The sequence below is a fragment of the Phacochoerus africanus genome, chromosome 2, assembly GCF_016906955.1.
Source record: "Phacochoerus africanus isolate WHEZ1 chromosome 2, ROS_Pafr_v1, whole genome shotgun sequence".
NCBI classification, from domain to species: Eukaryota; Metazoa; Chordata; class Mammalia; order Artiodactyla; family Suidae; genus Phacochoerus; species Phacochoerus africanus.
In genome coordinates, this window is record NC_062545.1 from 123,224,035 (window position 1) to 123,240,767 (window position 16,733).

The following is a 16,733-nucleotide window of genomic DNA, read 5'->3' on the forward strand; positions in this document are numbered from 1 at the left end:
AGACAGATAGATAGATAGATAGATGATAGATAGATAGATAGATACAGAGAAACTTAGAAAAATGAAGAGAGGTTATACATTCAGTTCTGTGAAGTCTTAACTTTTTTTTCCTTTTTGTCTTTTTAGGGCTGTACCCTTGACATATGGAGGTTCCCAGGCTAGGGGTCAAATCGGAGCTGTAGCTGCCTGCCTACACCACAGTCACAGCAACTCGGGATCTGAGCCGTGTCTGCAACCTACACCACAGCTCACAGCAATGGCGGATTCTTAACCCACTGAGCAAGGCCACGGATTGAACCTGCATCCTCATGGATGCTAGTCACATTTGTTTCCACTGAGCCAAGATGGGAACTGCTGAGGTATAATCTTTTAAAGTTTTAAAGCAACCAGGTAACAGTATCCTGACAACATGATAGAATCCTGATGTGTAATGTAAAGGATTATGATGTATGGGAAATCCAAGTCGGAACGTACCTGAAGTACAGATGAAATCAGTTTGCAGCTACTGAAAGCAGGGAGGAACATATAAGTTATTTATTACAAAGAAAAAGAGCCAAAGTAAAAGGCTTGGAGAAATGAAGTTAAAAGGAATAGAAGTAGCTCCTGAATAGAAGTGAAAGACCAAAGTAGTTTCACTAAAATGGCTTCACAGCTGCCTTTCCCTGCAGACGACTTCGGTATCTACTATGTCCTGTGAGCCTCTGTCTACTACAGCTTACTCGAAAAGTTTAGTTGGGGTGGAGGGAAGAAGCTATGCTTAAAGGAATCAGGAGTACATGCCTTATTTCAAGTTGACCCATTGGCGGCCCCCCAAAGGAAAGGGAAGATATTAATATCTAGTCAGTAGGTATTCCTAAAGAGTGACGGTTCAGGGGCTCCCATGACATCAGTAAATAAAAGGGAACATGGCCAACCATGTAACAGCATTCTTCAAACTGGTAGCATTGTAAGTAGAGGTACTGAGGTGAGGTAGCTGTACCCAATTGTAGATACTACATGGAAAGAAAAACCAAAAGGACAAAAATACTGGACTGCCTGGTGCAGTAGCCAGATTATAAAAGGAAACTGTGTGGAAAGAGGAGGACTGTCTTCTCTGTGCAGGTCTGCTTGGCCACGTGGACACACTAATTCTATAGCTACTATCGAGGAGAGCCTAGATCAGTCATTACTTTTTTAAAAATGTTTTTAGGTTACCATTTATTAAGTGTGGCATCTGTGCCACATGCCTTGCATCATTTAAGCTAATCCTCACAACAACATTATAAAGCAGGTAATATTATTCCTATTTTATAGATGAGAAACAGATATTAGTCCCAGATCATGTAACTGGTAAGTGACAGAGTCAGAATTTAGCTCTTATGTATTTATTTGTTTTTTACTTTAAGGGCTGCACCCATGACATATGAATGTTCCCAGGCTATGGGGTGGAATTGAGCTACAGCTGCCAGTCTACACCATAGCTCATAGCAATGCTGGATCCCCGACCCACTGAGCGAGTCCAGAGATCAAACCTCCTGCATCCTCATGGATACTAGTCAGATTTGTTTCTGCTATGCCACAACCAGAACTCCCAGAATCAGAATTTAAACTGTGTTCTTTCTCTCCCGCTATGTATTATGTATGTTTGTGTTTACATGTATATATATGCATATACATATATAGAACACACACATATGTATGTGCTCTTAATGTATATATATATACTCTTACCATGTGTATATATTATGCTGTTAAATGTATATATACCATATATATGTGTATACACACACACATATACGTCTGATATATAAATCCAAATAACTCTTGACAGATAGGTGTTAGGTGAATTAACAAATAGATATCCCTTCTCTCCACGTGCCACAACAATGCCTTAGTACAGTGCCATGGGCAAATGACTAAACCATTCATACATGATATTTCACCTGTAAAACAGGCTTTAAAAATAATTATACCTGCTCAATAGAATCATTGAAAGAATTAAATAGGAAAGTTCATGTTAAGTACTTAACAAATGCTAGGTTAATACATGATAGCAATGGTTATTAACTATTATCTATTATTAATAGTAACAATAGACAATACTAATAATAACTTACTTGCCGAGCAAAAACAGGAAATAGCTGGATATTTAGAAGGAAAATCTGTGTTTTTAGCAAAGCAATTCTAGGGCTCTGAAAGGCCAGTATTTTCTGTCTTCTTGCTTTGGTTTTAGGAAAAAAAATTTTTTCTCTGCTTATGTGGCCTCAGGCACTGTTCAAGGAGCCCTGAACAAAGTAATGCAATTTTAGACTCCAAGTCCAAATACTTCTGTCCTTGATAGGGGATGGATGTATTTGGTGGAAGTCTTATGAAAACTGTGTCATAAGATCGAATGGGCCTTATTTCATTTTTATGTATTTTGTTCCTTCCAAATACTTTCCTTTCTTTCCACATGGCACCAACCCAGCTCAGAGTGTACAGATCACTATGACCCCTTTCCAGTGAACGAGGCTGATGAGAACCAGCCACATTTCCAGGGTGTGACTGGCCTACGGAACTTGGGCAATACCTGCTACATGAATGCCATCTTACAGTGTCTCTGCAGCATCTCGCCGCTAGTGGAATATTTTCTCTCCGGAAAGTACATTACTGCCCTTCAAAAGTAAGACCGTTTGCAACAGGGGCCCGCTGTATAGCACAGGGAACTCTACTCACTCTTCTGTAATATACAGGGAAAGAATCTGAAAAAGAACAGTTTTGTGTATAACTAAATCACTTTGTTGTACACCTGAAACTAACACGACATTGTAAATCAACTATACCTCAATAAAACTTTAAAAAATGAAAAAAAGTAAAAACATTAGCCTTCCCTGTGGCCCCGTTCCCACCCCTGCTCCCCAAGGTGAAGTTAGGGAAAGGATCTTCTGGAGCCCCTGTTAAGAGCTAAACCAAATAATAGAGGCTGCAGCACCCCAGATCCCTTTCTAGGGTGAGTAAAACAGGAAGGTCAACCAAGAAAGTGATGAAGCTTTGTTGGGGGCCTGATGCCACATGTGGAAGTTTTTAGGTGCCTTCTTTTCATTAAATCAGCCAGAAACATTTCCCTTCCTTCTTCCAAGGGATTGCAGTGAGGTTGCCACGGCTTTCGCCTATGTGATGACAGACATGTGGCTTGGAGACTCTGAATGTGTCTCACCAGAAATATTTTGGTCAGCTCTTGGCAATCTCTACCCAGCGTTAATGAAAAAGACGCAGCAAGATGCTCAGGAATTCTTGATTTATGTCCTGAATGAACTTCATGAAGCTCTGAAAAAGGTAAGTAGAATGAATGGCCTTGAAATAGGATTGACTTTTAGATCTATCAGCTACTTTCATTTTTCACTGGTTTGTTCAGTAGATAGTATCTATTCAGTGGAGTTGCTGGGGTCACTATGGGGAACATTCAAATTAGTATTTGAGTGGGTCTGTACTTACCAAACTTAGCTGGTTATCAGAATCACCTGGCAAGATTTTTTGGCACAGCTTCTAAGGCCCTCACTCCAATGTTATTGAATTAGAATGTCTGAGTGGTCTTCTGGGAAAACTTGGGATTACTAGTGATCAACAGGTGTGAAAACCACTGATCTAGTTCCCCTTGTAATAACATCTGCATGGACTGGTTTTTAAAGGTGAAAAATATGAGATATGTTTTATCATGAGATAGAACATATAAAACTTTACAACTTAAAATAAATGTTCTCAGAGTTTCCTCATGGCTCAGCAAGTTAAGGATCGGTGTTTTCACTGCTGAGGCTTTGGTTATACCTGTGGTGCAAGTTCCATCCCTGGCGTGGGAACTTCTGCATGCCATGGGCATGGCTAAAACAAACAAACAAACAAACAAACAAGCAAAATGTTCTTGGTAGCTACGAACCTGAGAAAATATCAAGCTTGGTATGAGGTGAAAGGACAGATCTGTATACTGCAGAGTTTCATCTTCATACTAAATGTGTCTGACCTGAGTTCTTCATTGGATTAGGACATACATTTAATAAAACATGAACTCACCAGTTACTAAGGAGGTTACCTTTATTTGTAAGAGGCACTACTTTCGGCCTTGATCCAAGACCCACACCCTCCAAGGATGTGCCCTGGACTTTATACAGTGTCCTTGTGCTGCTGTTAGCTTAGTTCATAGCCAGCACCTAGGAGACACTTAGTGTGGAAGATCACAAACTATCACTGTTAATCACTCTCATTTGCAAATTATTAGCCAGAGGGGAAGTGATGGGCAGTAAAGTCACTTAAGTCCTCATTTGCAGCCAGTCTGAATTACATAGTTTCCCAAGGTCAAACTTGAAGTTAGAGGCATCAACTATAGATAGGTGGAAGACCTGGGCGGCAGAATGTGACGAAAGAAGCACAATGCAGAGTTGTGTGCGCAGCTTCAAAGCAGAGCTGACTGATGCTTCCTCAGAACGTATATTCTGCTGAGGCTGTAGAATCACTGACCAATCAGCATGCTCCCGGAAACACTGTTCCTGAACATCAGCTAAATTCAATTTGGGCTCCAGGGAGAGTGAAGTTGGGCTTAACCTTCTTAGAAGTTTAAGATTTGCTCTTTAAAAAACAAGGTTTTCAAACAAAGGAGAAGAGGCTAGGGAACAACACCTGAAGGGCCTGGAAGCAAGATCCAATTCCTTTATTTTACCTCTAGATCAGCTCGCTGGACCAAAAGCTAGTTTGACAGCTTACCTTCTTCCCACAGTAACTGCCTCCAGGACCCTATATCACATTACCTGTCAGCTTATGGGGCCATGGACATGTGTTTTACCAAGGTTAGGGTGTCCTCATTCCTCAGCTTCACATAAGAAGGGAAATAACTGAATTATCAGAAATCACACCTAGTATACACTGTTAAGATCTTATTCTTTTTATTGTCTGAATCCAAAACTAAGTGGTTTTGGGTAGCACTGTATCATTCTGATAGGAAAAAAATCAGGGTATTCTGTTAAAAAATTTGATAGCCATTAGTTGATTTGGGATGAATTTATTCCTTGATTCAGTACCACCGAAGAAGATCATATGAAAATAGATCTATTCCAAGATGCTGCAGGAAAATGATTGCCAGTGAGTCCTCTATCATCACCCGGCTGTTTGAAGGGCAGCTCAGTTACAGCATTATATGTTTAAAGTGTGAAAACTGCACCTATAAGAACGAGGTCTTCACTGTCCTGCCCCTTCCCATTCCATCGGAATATGAGTGCTCTCTTCAGGTAGGGATTTTTACTCCTAGAGAATTCTTTTGTCTTTTTCTACTCAAGCCCTGAATTTTCTCAGGTCTGTTTTCTACATTTTCTAGTGGGTTGCTTTATAACTTAAAAAACAAAACAAAACAAAACAAAAAAAAAACTGGGGAGTTCCCGCTGTGGCACAATGGAATCAGCAGTGTCTTGGGAGCGCTGGAATCCAGGTTTGATCCCTGGCCCTGCACAGTAGGTTAAGGATACAGTATTGCCACAGCTGCAACGTAGGTCGCAACTGTGGCTCGGATCTGATCCCTGGCCCAGGAACTCCATATGCCCGGGGCGGCCAAAAAGAAAAAAAAAAAAATTGTAAGTCTGTGATGACAATGTTTTGTAGAAGAGCAACCTACAGCCAAAAGTTACTGTGAATTCAGGTTATTTCTAAATGTGCTTAATAAAACAGCCTCACTGGAAAGCTAGAAAGATAGGTGTGGCTTTACTCAGTTTATTGTGATGGCTTGATGCACATAGGTTATTTATACTTATCAAAATTTTATGGCCCTTTCTTACCCTAGAAGTCTGTAGGTCCAGATTGGGAACTAGACAGAAATGATCCTCTTAGTGTTGAGCTCTTATGTTTTGGACAGAAGTTGAGGAATTTGAGAGGAAGAAAATGAAATAGTGTCTTAGTTTAACTCCTGAATTTTCTTTATCATGACACCAAGAGTTAATCTGTAAAGGATGTGGAGGTGAGAGGGATGGCAGTGGCAGTAAAAGGCAGGGAGCAGAAACCAGGGAGCAATAAGTTTCCTTGCAGAAAAACACACATGTATGTTTTCTTCCTGAATTATGAAAGCACATATATTGCTAAAGGTTTTAAAGTAGCAGAGAGAGAGAATAGAATTCTACTACTTATTCAGAACTGGGTTTTGTTCTCAGATCAAACTGCAAAAGATGGCTGGAGATGAGGCACTGGCAAGTCTACTGCAAACAGAATATGTGCTCATCTTCCTCTTTAGGTTAATGGTTTGCTGAGTGGGGCCCTGGGTGGGTGAGGATATCTCCTGTGGGAATGAGAGCTCATTCTCTCTGTGCTGCTCTCTTTATTATAGGCCACTCCCAAATACTGGGATAGGATCATTTTTCAATCACCAGATCACTTTTGTGATGAGATGAGTAATTTAAAGCAGTTGCCTGTCTTGGTTAGTGGAAATTGCATAGTCAGTATTATTCTGAAACAAACCAGAAATGTTAAAATGCTGATTCAGAGATTAGAAGTGAGATGGACCCTTGGATCTATTTCAGTAACTGAAAAAACAGCACCTCCTTGCCAAGTGGACTCTATCTAGGCTGCAGCTCGTGGCACTGGCATCTCCTCGAGTTGTTGACTTTGAGAAAAGCATCAAAGATTACATTCCCAAAGCTCTTTCAAGTTCTAATATAGACAGGATCCGGGGTTGCAGTGGATCTAGTTTGGTTACCAAATGCTTTTTTCCTCAACAGGACTGTCTCCAGTGTTTTTTTCAACAAGACACACTGACTTGGAACAACCAGATTCACTGTTCCTTTTGTGAAACCAAGCAAGAAACAGCTGTGAGGGCCAGTATTTCTAAAGCCCCCAAAATAATTGTCTTTCACTTAAAGAGGTATGGATTTTGACATTTTGTGAGCATATTTTTTGAACAGCTTTATCAGGATGTAATTCACATACCAGGCAATTCACCCATTTAAGTGTACAATTCAATGTTGTTGAGTATATTACATTAATTTTTAAAAATCTTTGATAAGGAGTTCCCTTGTGGCCCAGCATGTTAAGGATCCAGCCTTGTCACTGCAGTGGTTTAGTTCACTGCTGTGGCGCAGCACAGGTTTGATCCCTGGCCTAGGAAGTTCCACATGCTGCAGGCATGGCCCAAAAAAAAGTCTGTTGTAAGATACATACAACAAAATTTGCAATTTAAGTATATAATTCACTGGCATTAATTATGTTCACAATTACACTATTACACAGTCACTATTTCTAAAACTTTTTCATCACCCCCAACCGAAACTCTGGAACCATTAAACAGTTACTCCCCATTCCTCTTTTCTCCAGCCCTTGGTAACCTCCAGTCTACTTTCTGTGTCTGTGAACTCTCTGATACTTCATGTAAGTATAATCATACAGTATTTGCCCTTTTCACTCAGTATAATGCTTCCAAGGTTCATCCTTGCTGTGACATGTACCAGAAGGTCATTCCCTTTTAGAGCTGAATAATAATCCATTGTATGTATGTACATCATATTTTGTTTATCTGTTCAACTGTTGATGAACATTTGGCATTCATCTTGAATGCTTTTAAAAAATAAAAAATACAGTTCCTACTGTATAGCACAGGGAACTATATTCAATGTTGTATGATGAACCATAGTGAAAAAGAATATTTTTAAAAGAATGTATATATGTATAACTGAATCACTTTGTTATACAGCAGAAATTAACACAACACTGTAAATCAACTATATTTCAATTTTTAAAAATTCCCTATTGCATTGGGGAAATAAAAATTTTTAAAAAATTAAAATAAAAAAGTTAATGTCCTAAAAAAAAAAAAAAAGATTCCCTGACTTTACCCTTGGGGATTCTAATCCCACAGGTCTGAGGTGGAATCCAAGCATCACTATTTTAATTTTTAAATTCCCCTAATTTTTTATTTTTAAATGTTTCATATCTACAGAAAAGTTGAAGAGATATAAAATGAATACCCATATACCCTAGAATCATCATTAGTTGGTGCTACTTTGTCACACTGCCTTTTGTTCTTCCTATCTGTCTGTTTGTCTGTCTTTCTCCCTGCAGCCTTTCCACTTTGTTAGCTGAACCACCTAAAGTAAGATGCAGGAGTTCCCACCATGGCACAGTGGTAATGAACCCGACTAGTACATATGAGGATGAGGGTTCCATCCCTGGCCTCACTGAATGGGTTAAGGATCCAGCATTGCCGTGAGCTGTGGAAAAGGTCACAGACATGGCTGGCATGGCTGTGGCTGTGGCATAGGCCAGCAGATGTAGCTCCGATTGGACCCTAGCCTGTGAACTTCCATATGCTGTAGATGTGGCCCTAAAAAGACAAAAAATAAAATAAAATAAAATAAAATAGAGTAAGTGGCAAACACCATGGCATTTCATGCTTAAACACTTCAGCATGTATTGCCTAAGAATAAGGACGTTCTCCTACATGATCATGACACTATTATCATACTTAAGAAGTTGAACAATAATCTTATATCACCCAAGATATAGTCTATATTGAAATTCCCCACATCCCAAAAATGACTTTCATAACTTTTTTTTTCTAATCTAGCATCGAGTCAACAACTCTACGTTGTATTTGGCTGTCTCTTTAGTCTCATTTAATCTACAAAAATCTAGATTGTTCTTTTTCCATATTTAAATTTTTTTTCTCATATTGTGCCTTTGAGGAGTCCCTGGTTTAGATTGTGTGCCCCATCCTGGATTTGTCTAATTGTTTCCCTATGGTTAGATTCAGGCTAAACTTTTTTTTAGCAAGAGTCTCCCATAGCTGATATTATGTACTTGTCATCACATCATGTCAGGAGCCAAACCATACAAGTTTGTCTCATATTGGTATTGATAAGTTTGACCCTTTAGTTAAGGTAGTGACTATAAGATCTCACCCTTTAAAGGTTTAGTTTTCTCCTTTGGAAGTAATGTCCTTCTGGATTCATGGACTTTTTTAACTTAATGGGTTTAATATCCATTACTGTTATCATTCTTCTTGATGTTCAAAATCTTCAAAGTTAGCCAGTGGGATCCCTTTCAAGCCAGCTCCTGTAACCATATTAGTTAATTTAAGTTTAATAAAGTATAACTACATATAAAAAATGTATCGTTTCAGCTATATAGTTCTATGAATTTTGGCAAATATGATGTTGTCATCACTCCAAATGTAGAGATTATTTCCATCACCTTAAGAAAGTTTTCTCATTCTCCTTTGTAATCAATCCCTTCTTCCACCCTCAGCCTGTAGAATCTTCTGATGTGGTTTCCATCTTCATAGTTTTGCCATGTCCAGAATACCCTATGTTATACCATATTGTGGCCTTTTGAGTTTGGCCTCTTTCACTTAGCACAATGAGATTCATCCATGTGGTGGCATGTAGCAGTGGTTTCTTCCTTTTTCTCTCTCTTTTTTTTAGGGACATGCCTGTGGCATATGGAGGTTCCCAGGCTAGGGGTCGAATTGGAGCTGTAGACTCTGGCCTAAACCACAGCCACAGCAATGCCAGATGGGAGCCTCGTCTGTAACCTACACCACAGCTCACGGCAATGCCAGATCCTTAACCCACTGAGTGAGGCCAGGGATCAAACCTGCATCCTCATGGATGCCAGTCAGATTCGTTTTTCTGCTGAGCCACGATGGGAACTCTGTTTCCTTTCTTTTTATTGCTGTGTAGTATATACCCTTTTATGAATGTACGAAAATTGTTTATCCATTCGCTAGTTGCTGAATATTTGTGTTGTTTCCAGTTTGGGGCAGATAGGAATACAGCTGCCATTAACATTCACGTATAGGTATTTTTGCAAATATAAATCTTGATTTCTTTGAAATAATAACTAGGAATGGGATTTCTGGGTCATGTGATATTCCCTTAGTTTTTACAAACAAGGTTTCTTGCTTTCTGGCACAAGAATATCTCAGTATCACCCAGTAATTTCCCTGCCCCAGACTTAAATCAGCCATTTTTCCAAAATGAACATAATGTATTTTTTAAAAAGCTCTGGGATGATTCTGATATGAACTCAGATTTGGGAACTGCTGATCTATATAGCAAATGGAGAATATGACAAGATTTTCACAAAATTTTATCTCATTAAAGATATATTAAAACCTCAGAGAAGGAAAATAGGACACTGCCAAGACAATGTATTCTGAAATCAAGATAAGGAAAAGCTGAGTCGGCTTGGTTAGAGTGAACAGCATGAGCTGGAGGGAAGGTTTCAGAAAGTTATCCACGTGATTTCTGCTCCCCTGATGCCAAGCCTGGCTTTATCCCTTTCTTTTCCTCCCACTGGATTGACTCTATCCTGTCTCACTCCCTGACTCAAGATCTTGGCCCATTCTAGCCTCAGTTTTGGCCAGGCTTGTGGATGTGGAGATTCTAAATCTATGTAGATAAGAAAAACATAGTTTATGTATAGGTCTGAACCAAATAATCTTTCCAAAAAATTACTGTTAACTCTACTTGGGATTTATGAAGGTCTGTGGACTTCGTCTGTGGTGGTTCACGAACTTACTTTCTATTTCACACATTTGTTTTATCTCTCCAGGTTTGACATTCTGGGTACAATGAAAAGGAAACTGAGGACAGATATTCATTACCCACTCACTAACTTGGACCTTACTCCTTACATTTGTCCAATTTTTCGGAAACATCCTAAATATAACCTCTGTGCAGTGGTGGTGAGTAATATACTGAAACTATTTAACAGATTTTTTAAAAAGCTGTAGAATTACCTGCTTGAATGACTGTTCCTTCTATATTTCCCTAGCACTGCTCTTTTAAAAACAAAATATAGGCATTCCCTTGTGGCTGAGCAGGTTAAGGATCTGGAGTTGTTACTGCTATGGCTCTGGTGAGAGATGTGGTACAGATTCAATCCCTAGTCTGGGAACTTCTGCATGCTGCAGATGTGGCCAAAAAATAAAATAAAACAAAACAAAATATAGGGCCAAGAAACTCCCTGCTTTGACCATGAACAGTACAACAGTGAAAGAATACAGTGTCCTCTTCACTGCTCTCACTGTCCGTCTGCTCTGTGGCTCTTTCAAATCTAGGGATCTTTGTGAGCTGTGCTCTGGGGAGAAGCAGAAGTTGGTTCTAGTAGCTTTATGTGGAATAACCATGAACACTTCCATGGTCAAAGCCCCCTGAACACGAGGTACACAGGAGTCACAGACACACTGTCTGTGTGAATGAGTTCCAAGGAAACTCTGAGGGTTCCCTTTGGCTCTAAATCAACTGTCATCATCAAGGATTCCCCAAAGGAAGGAAAGCATGAAGTATAATTCAGACCAAATCATCCAGATCTTCCCACAACATCAGCCACTCCAAGTACCAGCCCATTCTCTGGGTTTCTGTTCTAGATCATGCCGTTAAATATCTGCTTCAGAACACTCAGATTTTAGTTGAACCTGGATGTCCGGCTGTGTCCATGTCAGATGGGCGAGGCTCCCTCCAGAACCCAGTATGCTTCACTAGAGTCCCCTGATGTACTGAAGTCTAACTTGCCTATTCAGCTTGTTGTTGGATTAATATAGTATAAAATAGTGATCCAAATGCTTTCTCTTTAACGTCTCTCAGAACTGTACTTCAAACTTAAAAAAAAAATCCTTCTTTATTGTTTCCTTTTTACTTCAAGCCTTGACCTTCTCCTTCTTTCTTATCCTGCCTTTAAATATGATTTTCCTTTTCCCACTCACCTAATTGGATATCTAGAGTGACATCTCTTCTTTATCGTAATAGACTCCAATGTGAAATCTAAAATGATATAGGACCTCTCCCCCCATTTTATTCTTATAACTTCTCATTATAAGTGTTTCTGCTATTTTAAAAAAAATCCAAAAACGGAGTTCCTGTCATAGATCAGCAGAAACAAATCTGAATAGGATCCATGGGGAAGCAGGTTTGATCCCTGGCCTCGCTCAGTAAGTTAAGGATCCAGTGTTGCTGTGAGCTGTGGGGTAGGTTGCAGACACAGATCGGATCTGATGTTGCTGTGGCTGTGGTGTAGGCAAGCGACTACAGCTCTGACTGGACCCCTAGCCTGGGAACCTCCATATGCTGTGGGTGTGGCCCTAAAAAGACAAAAAAAAAAAAAGGAAAAAAAATCCAAAAACATAATTTATATAAAAAGTCTGGCTTCTTATAACTTCTAAATTCTTTTAGTGTTTAAATTATTATTAGTTCACTGAAGGGTAAAACTTGGTTTTGAAAGAGAAACATATCTAGGGAGTTCCTGTTGTGGCACAGCAGAAACCAAAGAGAAATATATCTAGAATTTACTGCAAGGTGATGATTGACCAGAAATGAGAACTGAGCACCTTAGGAACTGTGATGTATTGATTAGAGGGAAAGGCCATCCAGAGCTCTGCTCCTCAAGGTGTCATCTCCAGGAGACTCCTGTTAGAAATAAGCAATATCAGGCTCCACTCCACCTTTACAGACTGGAAACTTGCCTTTTAGTAAGATCTCCATGTGATTTGAATGCACCTGAAGTTTGAGAAGTACTAATTTGGACCAGAAAGGATGGATTACCTCTACACCATCCTTAACAGAGATGTATCCAGCTTTTGAATAAGCCCTTGAAGGGCTTTCTGCTTCACAGGGAAGGCTCTTTGTCTGCCAGATTTGATTTATTTTACAAACATGTGGTGCTTGCTCTGTACCAGGCACCGTTCCAAGCACTTTATGAATAATCACTCACTTAATCCTTACGTAGCCGTGTGAAGTGTAGGCATTCCTTTGTGTTCTACTTCATTAATTTCTGGTCTTTATTTCCTTCCTACTTTCTTCAAGTTTTCATCATGTTATTTAGAGGTGCATTTGAAAAATTCCAAACATAATTTAAAATAGTTGTCTTTTGTTATTAATTTCTAACTTAATTGTGTTCTTATCAGAAAATATGGTTCAAATATCATCCTTTTTTGGTATATGTTGATAATTGCTTTGTGTCATAGTTTTATGTGTTCTTGAAAATAATTTTTAAATTAGGTTCAGAGTTGCTTTGATTTGACAAAAAAAAATTTTTTTTTGGTCTTTTTTTGCCTTTTCTTGAGCCACTCCTGCAGCATATGGAGATTCCTAGGCTAGGGGTCTAATTGGAACTGTAGCCACTGGCCTACACCAGAGCCACAGCAACGCAGGATCCAAGCTGTGTCTGCGACCTACACCACAGCTCACGGCAATGCCGGATCCTTAACCCACTGAGCAAGGCCAGGGATTGAACCCGCAACCCCGTGGTTCCTAGTCAGATTTGTTAACCACTGTGCCACGACAGGAACTCCTGATTTGACAAAATTAATAACTGAAAGATATATGTTAAAAGACTATGATTTTGCCAAATTCTTATAGTAATTGTCATAATTTGAATCTATGTGTGCAGTTTTATATCTTTGTAGTAAATTGTTCCTTTTATCATTCTAGAGGGAGTATTTTATCCTTAGACATGCTTTTGCACTTAAAGTCTATCAAGTCTGATATTGATAAAACTATGCCAGCTTTGTATTCGATGATATTGTTTGTTCTTTTTCTGTCCTTTTCTTCTCTTTTCTTTGTTTTTGGTTTCTTCCAATTTTATTGATATAATTGACATATAGCACTGTATAAGATATACTGAACAGTGATGTAACCTACATAAATCATGAAATGATTATCGCAGTACGTTTACTCAACATCCATAGCTAATACAAATACAAAATTAAGGAAACAGAAAAACATTTTTCCTTGTGATGAGAACTCTTTGGATTTATTCTCTTAACATCTTTCATATCTAACATACAACAGTGTTAACTGTATTTATCATGTTGTACCTTTCATCCCTAGTACTTATTTATCTTTTAACTCTAAGTCTGAACCTTTTGACTACCTTCATCTACTTCCCCCTTTCCCCACCTCTTGCCATTGTAACCACAAATCTGATCTCTTTCTATGAGATTGTTTGTTTTTGAAGTATAATTGATCTACAACACTGTTAGTTTTTGTTACACAACATAGTGATCTAATAGTTTTATACATTCCAAAATGATCACTACAGTAAGCCTAGCTACGCTATATCACTATACAAAGATATTATATATTTGTCGACTATATTTCCCCAGACTGTATATTTCATCCCTGTGACTCATTTATTTTGCAACTAAGTGTACTTCTTACCCTCCCTCACCTATTTCTTTCCTTCTCCTACCTCACTCCCTTCTGGCAACCACCTGTTTGTTCTCTGTATCTATAACTGCTTCTGTTTTCTGTTTTCTTTTTTCTTTTTTTGTTTTTGTTTTTCAGGTTACATATATAAGTGAGATCATTCAGTATTTGTCTTTTCTCAGCTGACTTAATTTACTTAGCGTAATACCCTCTAGATCCATCCATGTTGTTGAAAATAGCAAAATTTCATTCTTTTTTTATGGCTAATACTCCATTATATATATATGTACCACACATCACACATCTTCTTTATCCATTCCTCTCCCGATAGGCACTTGGATTGCTTTCATATCTTGGCTGTTGTAAATAATGCTCCAGTGAACATAGTGCATATATTTTTTCAAATTAGTATTTTGGTTTTCTTTGGATATATATCCAGGAGTGGAATTGCTGGATCACATTTCTCTTTTAAAATTTTTGAGGAATCTCCATAGTTTTCCATAGTGGCTGCACTAGTTTTTTTCCCACCAACCGTGTACTAGGGTTCCCCTTTCTCCACATCACTTGTTATTTTTTGTTTTTGTTTTTTTAATAGCCATTATGACAAGTATGAGGTGCTATCCCACTGTGGTTTTGATGTGCATTTCTCTGATCACTGTGGTGATGAGCATCTTTTCACCTGCCTGTTGTTCATCTGTATGTCTTCTTTGGAAAAAATTCTATTCATATCTTTTGCCCATTTTTTAATAGGGTTGGGTTTGGGGGTATTTTATTTTATTTTGGGCCACACTTGTGGCATATAGAAGTTCCCAGGGTTGAATTGTAGCTGCAGCTGCTGGCCTACACCACAGGCACAGGAACATAGTATCTGAGTCACATCTGCACCATACACCACAGATTGCAGCAACATCAGATCCTTAATTCACTGAGTGAGGCCAGGGGTCAAACTGTATCCTCTTGGATACTAGTTGGGATCTTAACCTGCTGAGCCAAAACTGGAACTCACGTTTTTTTGTTGTTGAGTTGTATGAGTTGTTTATATATTTTGGATGTTAACCCCTTATCAGATATATCGTTTGCAAATATCTTCTCTCATTCAGTAGCCAGTGTATTTGTTTTGTTGATAGGTTCCTTAAAAGGTTTTTTTCCTTCCCTTCCCTTCCCTCCCCTCCCCTTCCCTTCCCTTCCCTCCCCTCCCCTTCCCTTCCCTTCCCTCCCCTCCCCTTCCTCCCCTCCCCCTCCCCTCCATCCTTCCCCTCCCCTCCCCCTCCCTTCCCCTCCCCTGCCCTCCCCTCCGTTCCCTTCCCTTCTCTTCCCTTCTCTTCCCTTCCCTTCCCTTTCCCTTTTGTTCCAATGCAATGTATAGCAGCCTGATGTGGGATCTCAGTTCCCAGACCAGAGACTGAACCCTGGCTGCAGCATGAAAGTGCCAAATCCCAATGACTAGGCCACCAGAGAATTCTCTCAAAAGCTTTTTAGTTTGATGCAGTTCCATTTATTTATTTTTGCCTTGGTTTCCCTTGCCTGAGGACACAAATGCAAAAGAAATATTGCAAAGACTAATGTCAAAGAATGTACTGCTTGTTTTCTTCTAGAAGTTTTGTGGTTTCAGGTCTTATATTTAAGTCTTTAATTCATTTTGAATTTTTGTGTATGTTATAAGAGATTGGTGTGATTCTTTTGCATGTAACTGTCTAGTTTTCCCAACACCATTTCATTTGTTCATTCATTTATTTATTTTTGATTACTCAATGAATTTTATTACATTTATGGTTGTACAACAATCATCACAACAAAGTTTTATAGCATTTCCACCCCAAGCCCTCTGTGCATCCCCCTACACCCCAACCTGTCTCATTTGGAAACCATTAAGTTTTTCACGGTCTGTGAGTCAGTATCTGCTCTGCAAAGTTCATTGTGTCCTTTTTTCAGATTCCACAAGTAAATGATAGCATTTGATGTTGGTGTCTCATTGTCTTATTGACTTAACTTAGCATGATAGTTTCTAGGTCCATCCATGTTGCTGCAAATGCCTTTACTTCTTTCTTTTAATGGCTGAGTGATATTCCATCGTGTATATGTACCACATCTTCTTTATCCACTCCTCTGTCGGTGGACATTTAGGTTGTTTCCATGTCTTGGCAATGTGTGTATAGTGCTGCAATGAACATTGGAGTACATGTGCCTTTCAAGTCATGGTTTCATCTGGATAGATACCCAGGAGTGGGATGGCTGGATCAAATGATAGTTCTATTTTTAGTTTTTTGAGGAATCACCATACTGTTTTCCATAGTGGTTGCACCAATTTATAATCCCACCAATAGCATAGAAGTGTTCCTTTTTCTCCACACCCTCTCCAGCACTTATTGTTTGTAGACTTTTTGATGATGGTGATTCTGGCGGGTGTAAGGTGGTACCTCATAGTGGTTTTGATTTGCAGTTCTCTAATGATGAGTGATGTTGAACATCTTTTCATGTGTTTTTTGGCCATCTGTATGTCTGCTTTGGAGAATTGTCTGTTTAGATCTTCTGCCCATTTTTTTTTTGATGGGGTTGTTTGTTTTTTTGGTATGGAGTTGCAGAAGGTGTTTATAAATTATGGAG

At 39.0% G+C, this 16,733-nt stretch overlaps 1 protein-coding gene across 1 annotated transcript in view; it reads left to right on the forward strand.

The window, feature by feature from the left end:
• Positions 1 to 493: 493 nt before the first annotated feature.
• USP50 (ubiquitin specific peptidase 50) overlaps positions 494 to 16,733 on the forward strand; it is a 33,503-nt gene continuing 17,263 nt past the window's right edge. The window contains exons 1-6 of the mRNA XM_047766373.1: positions 494 to 693; positions 2,447 to 2,641; positions 3,099 to 3,294; positions 5,025 to 5,234; positions 6,708 to 6,850; positions 10,537 to 10,669. Coding sequence (XP_047622329.1) covers positions 641 to 693; positions 2,447 to 2,641; positions 3,099 to 3,294; positions 5,025 to 5,234; positions 6,708 to 6,850; positions 10,537 to 10,669 — 930 coding nt within the window. The 5' untranslated portion in view covers positions 494 to 640. The remainder of the gene's footprint in view (positions 694 to 2,446; positions 2,642 to 3,098; positions 3,295 to 5,024; positions 5,235 to 6,707; positions 6,851 to 10,536; positions 10,670 to 16,733) is intronic.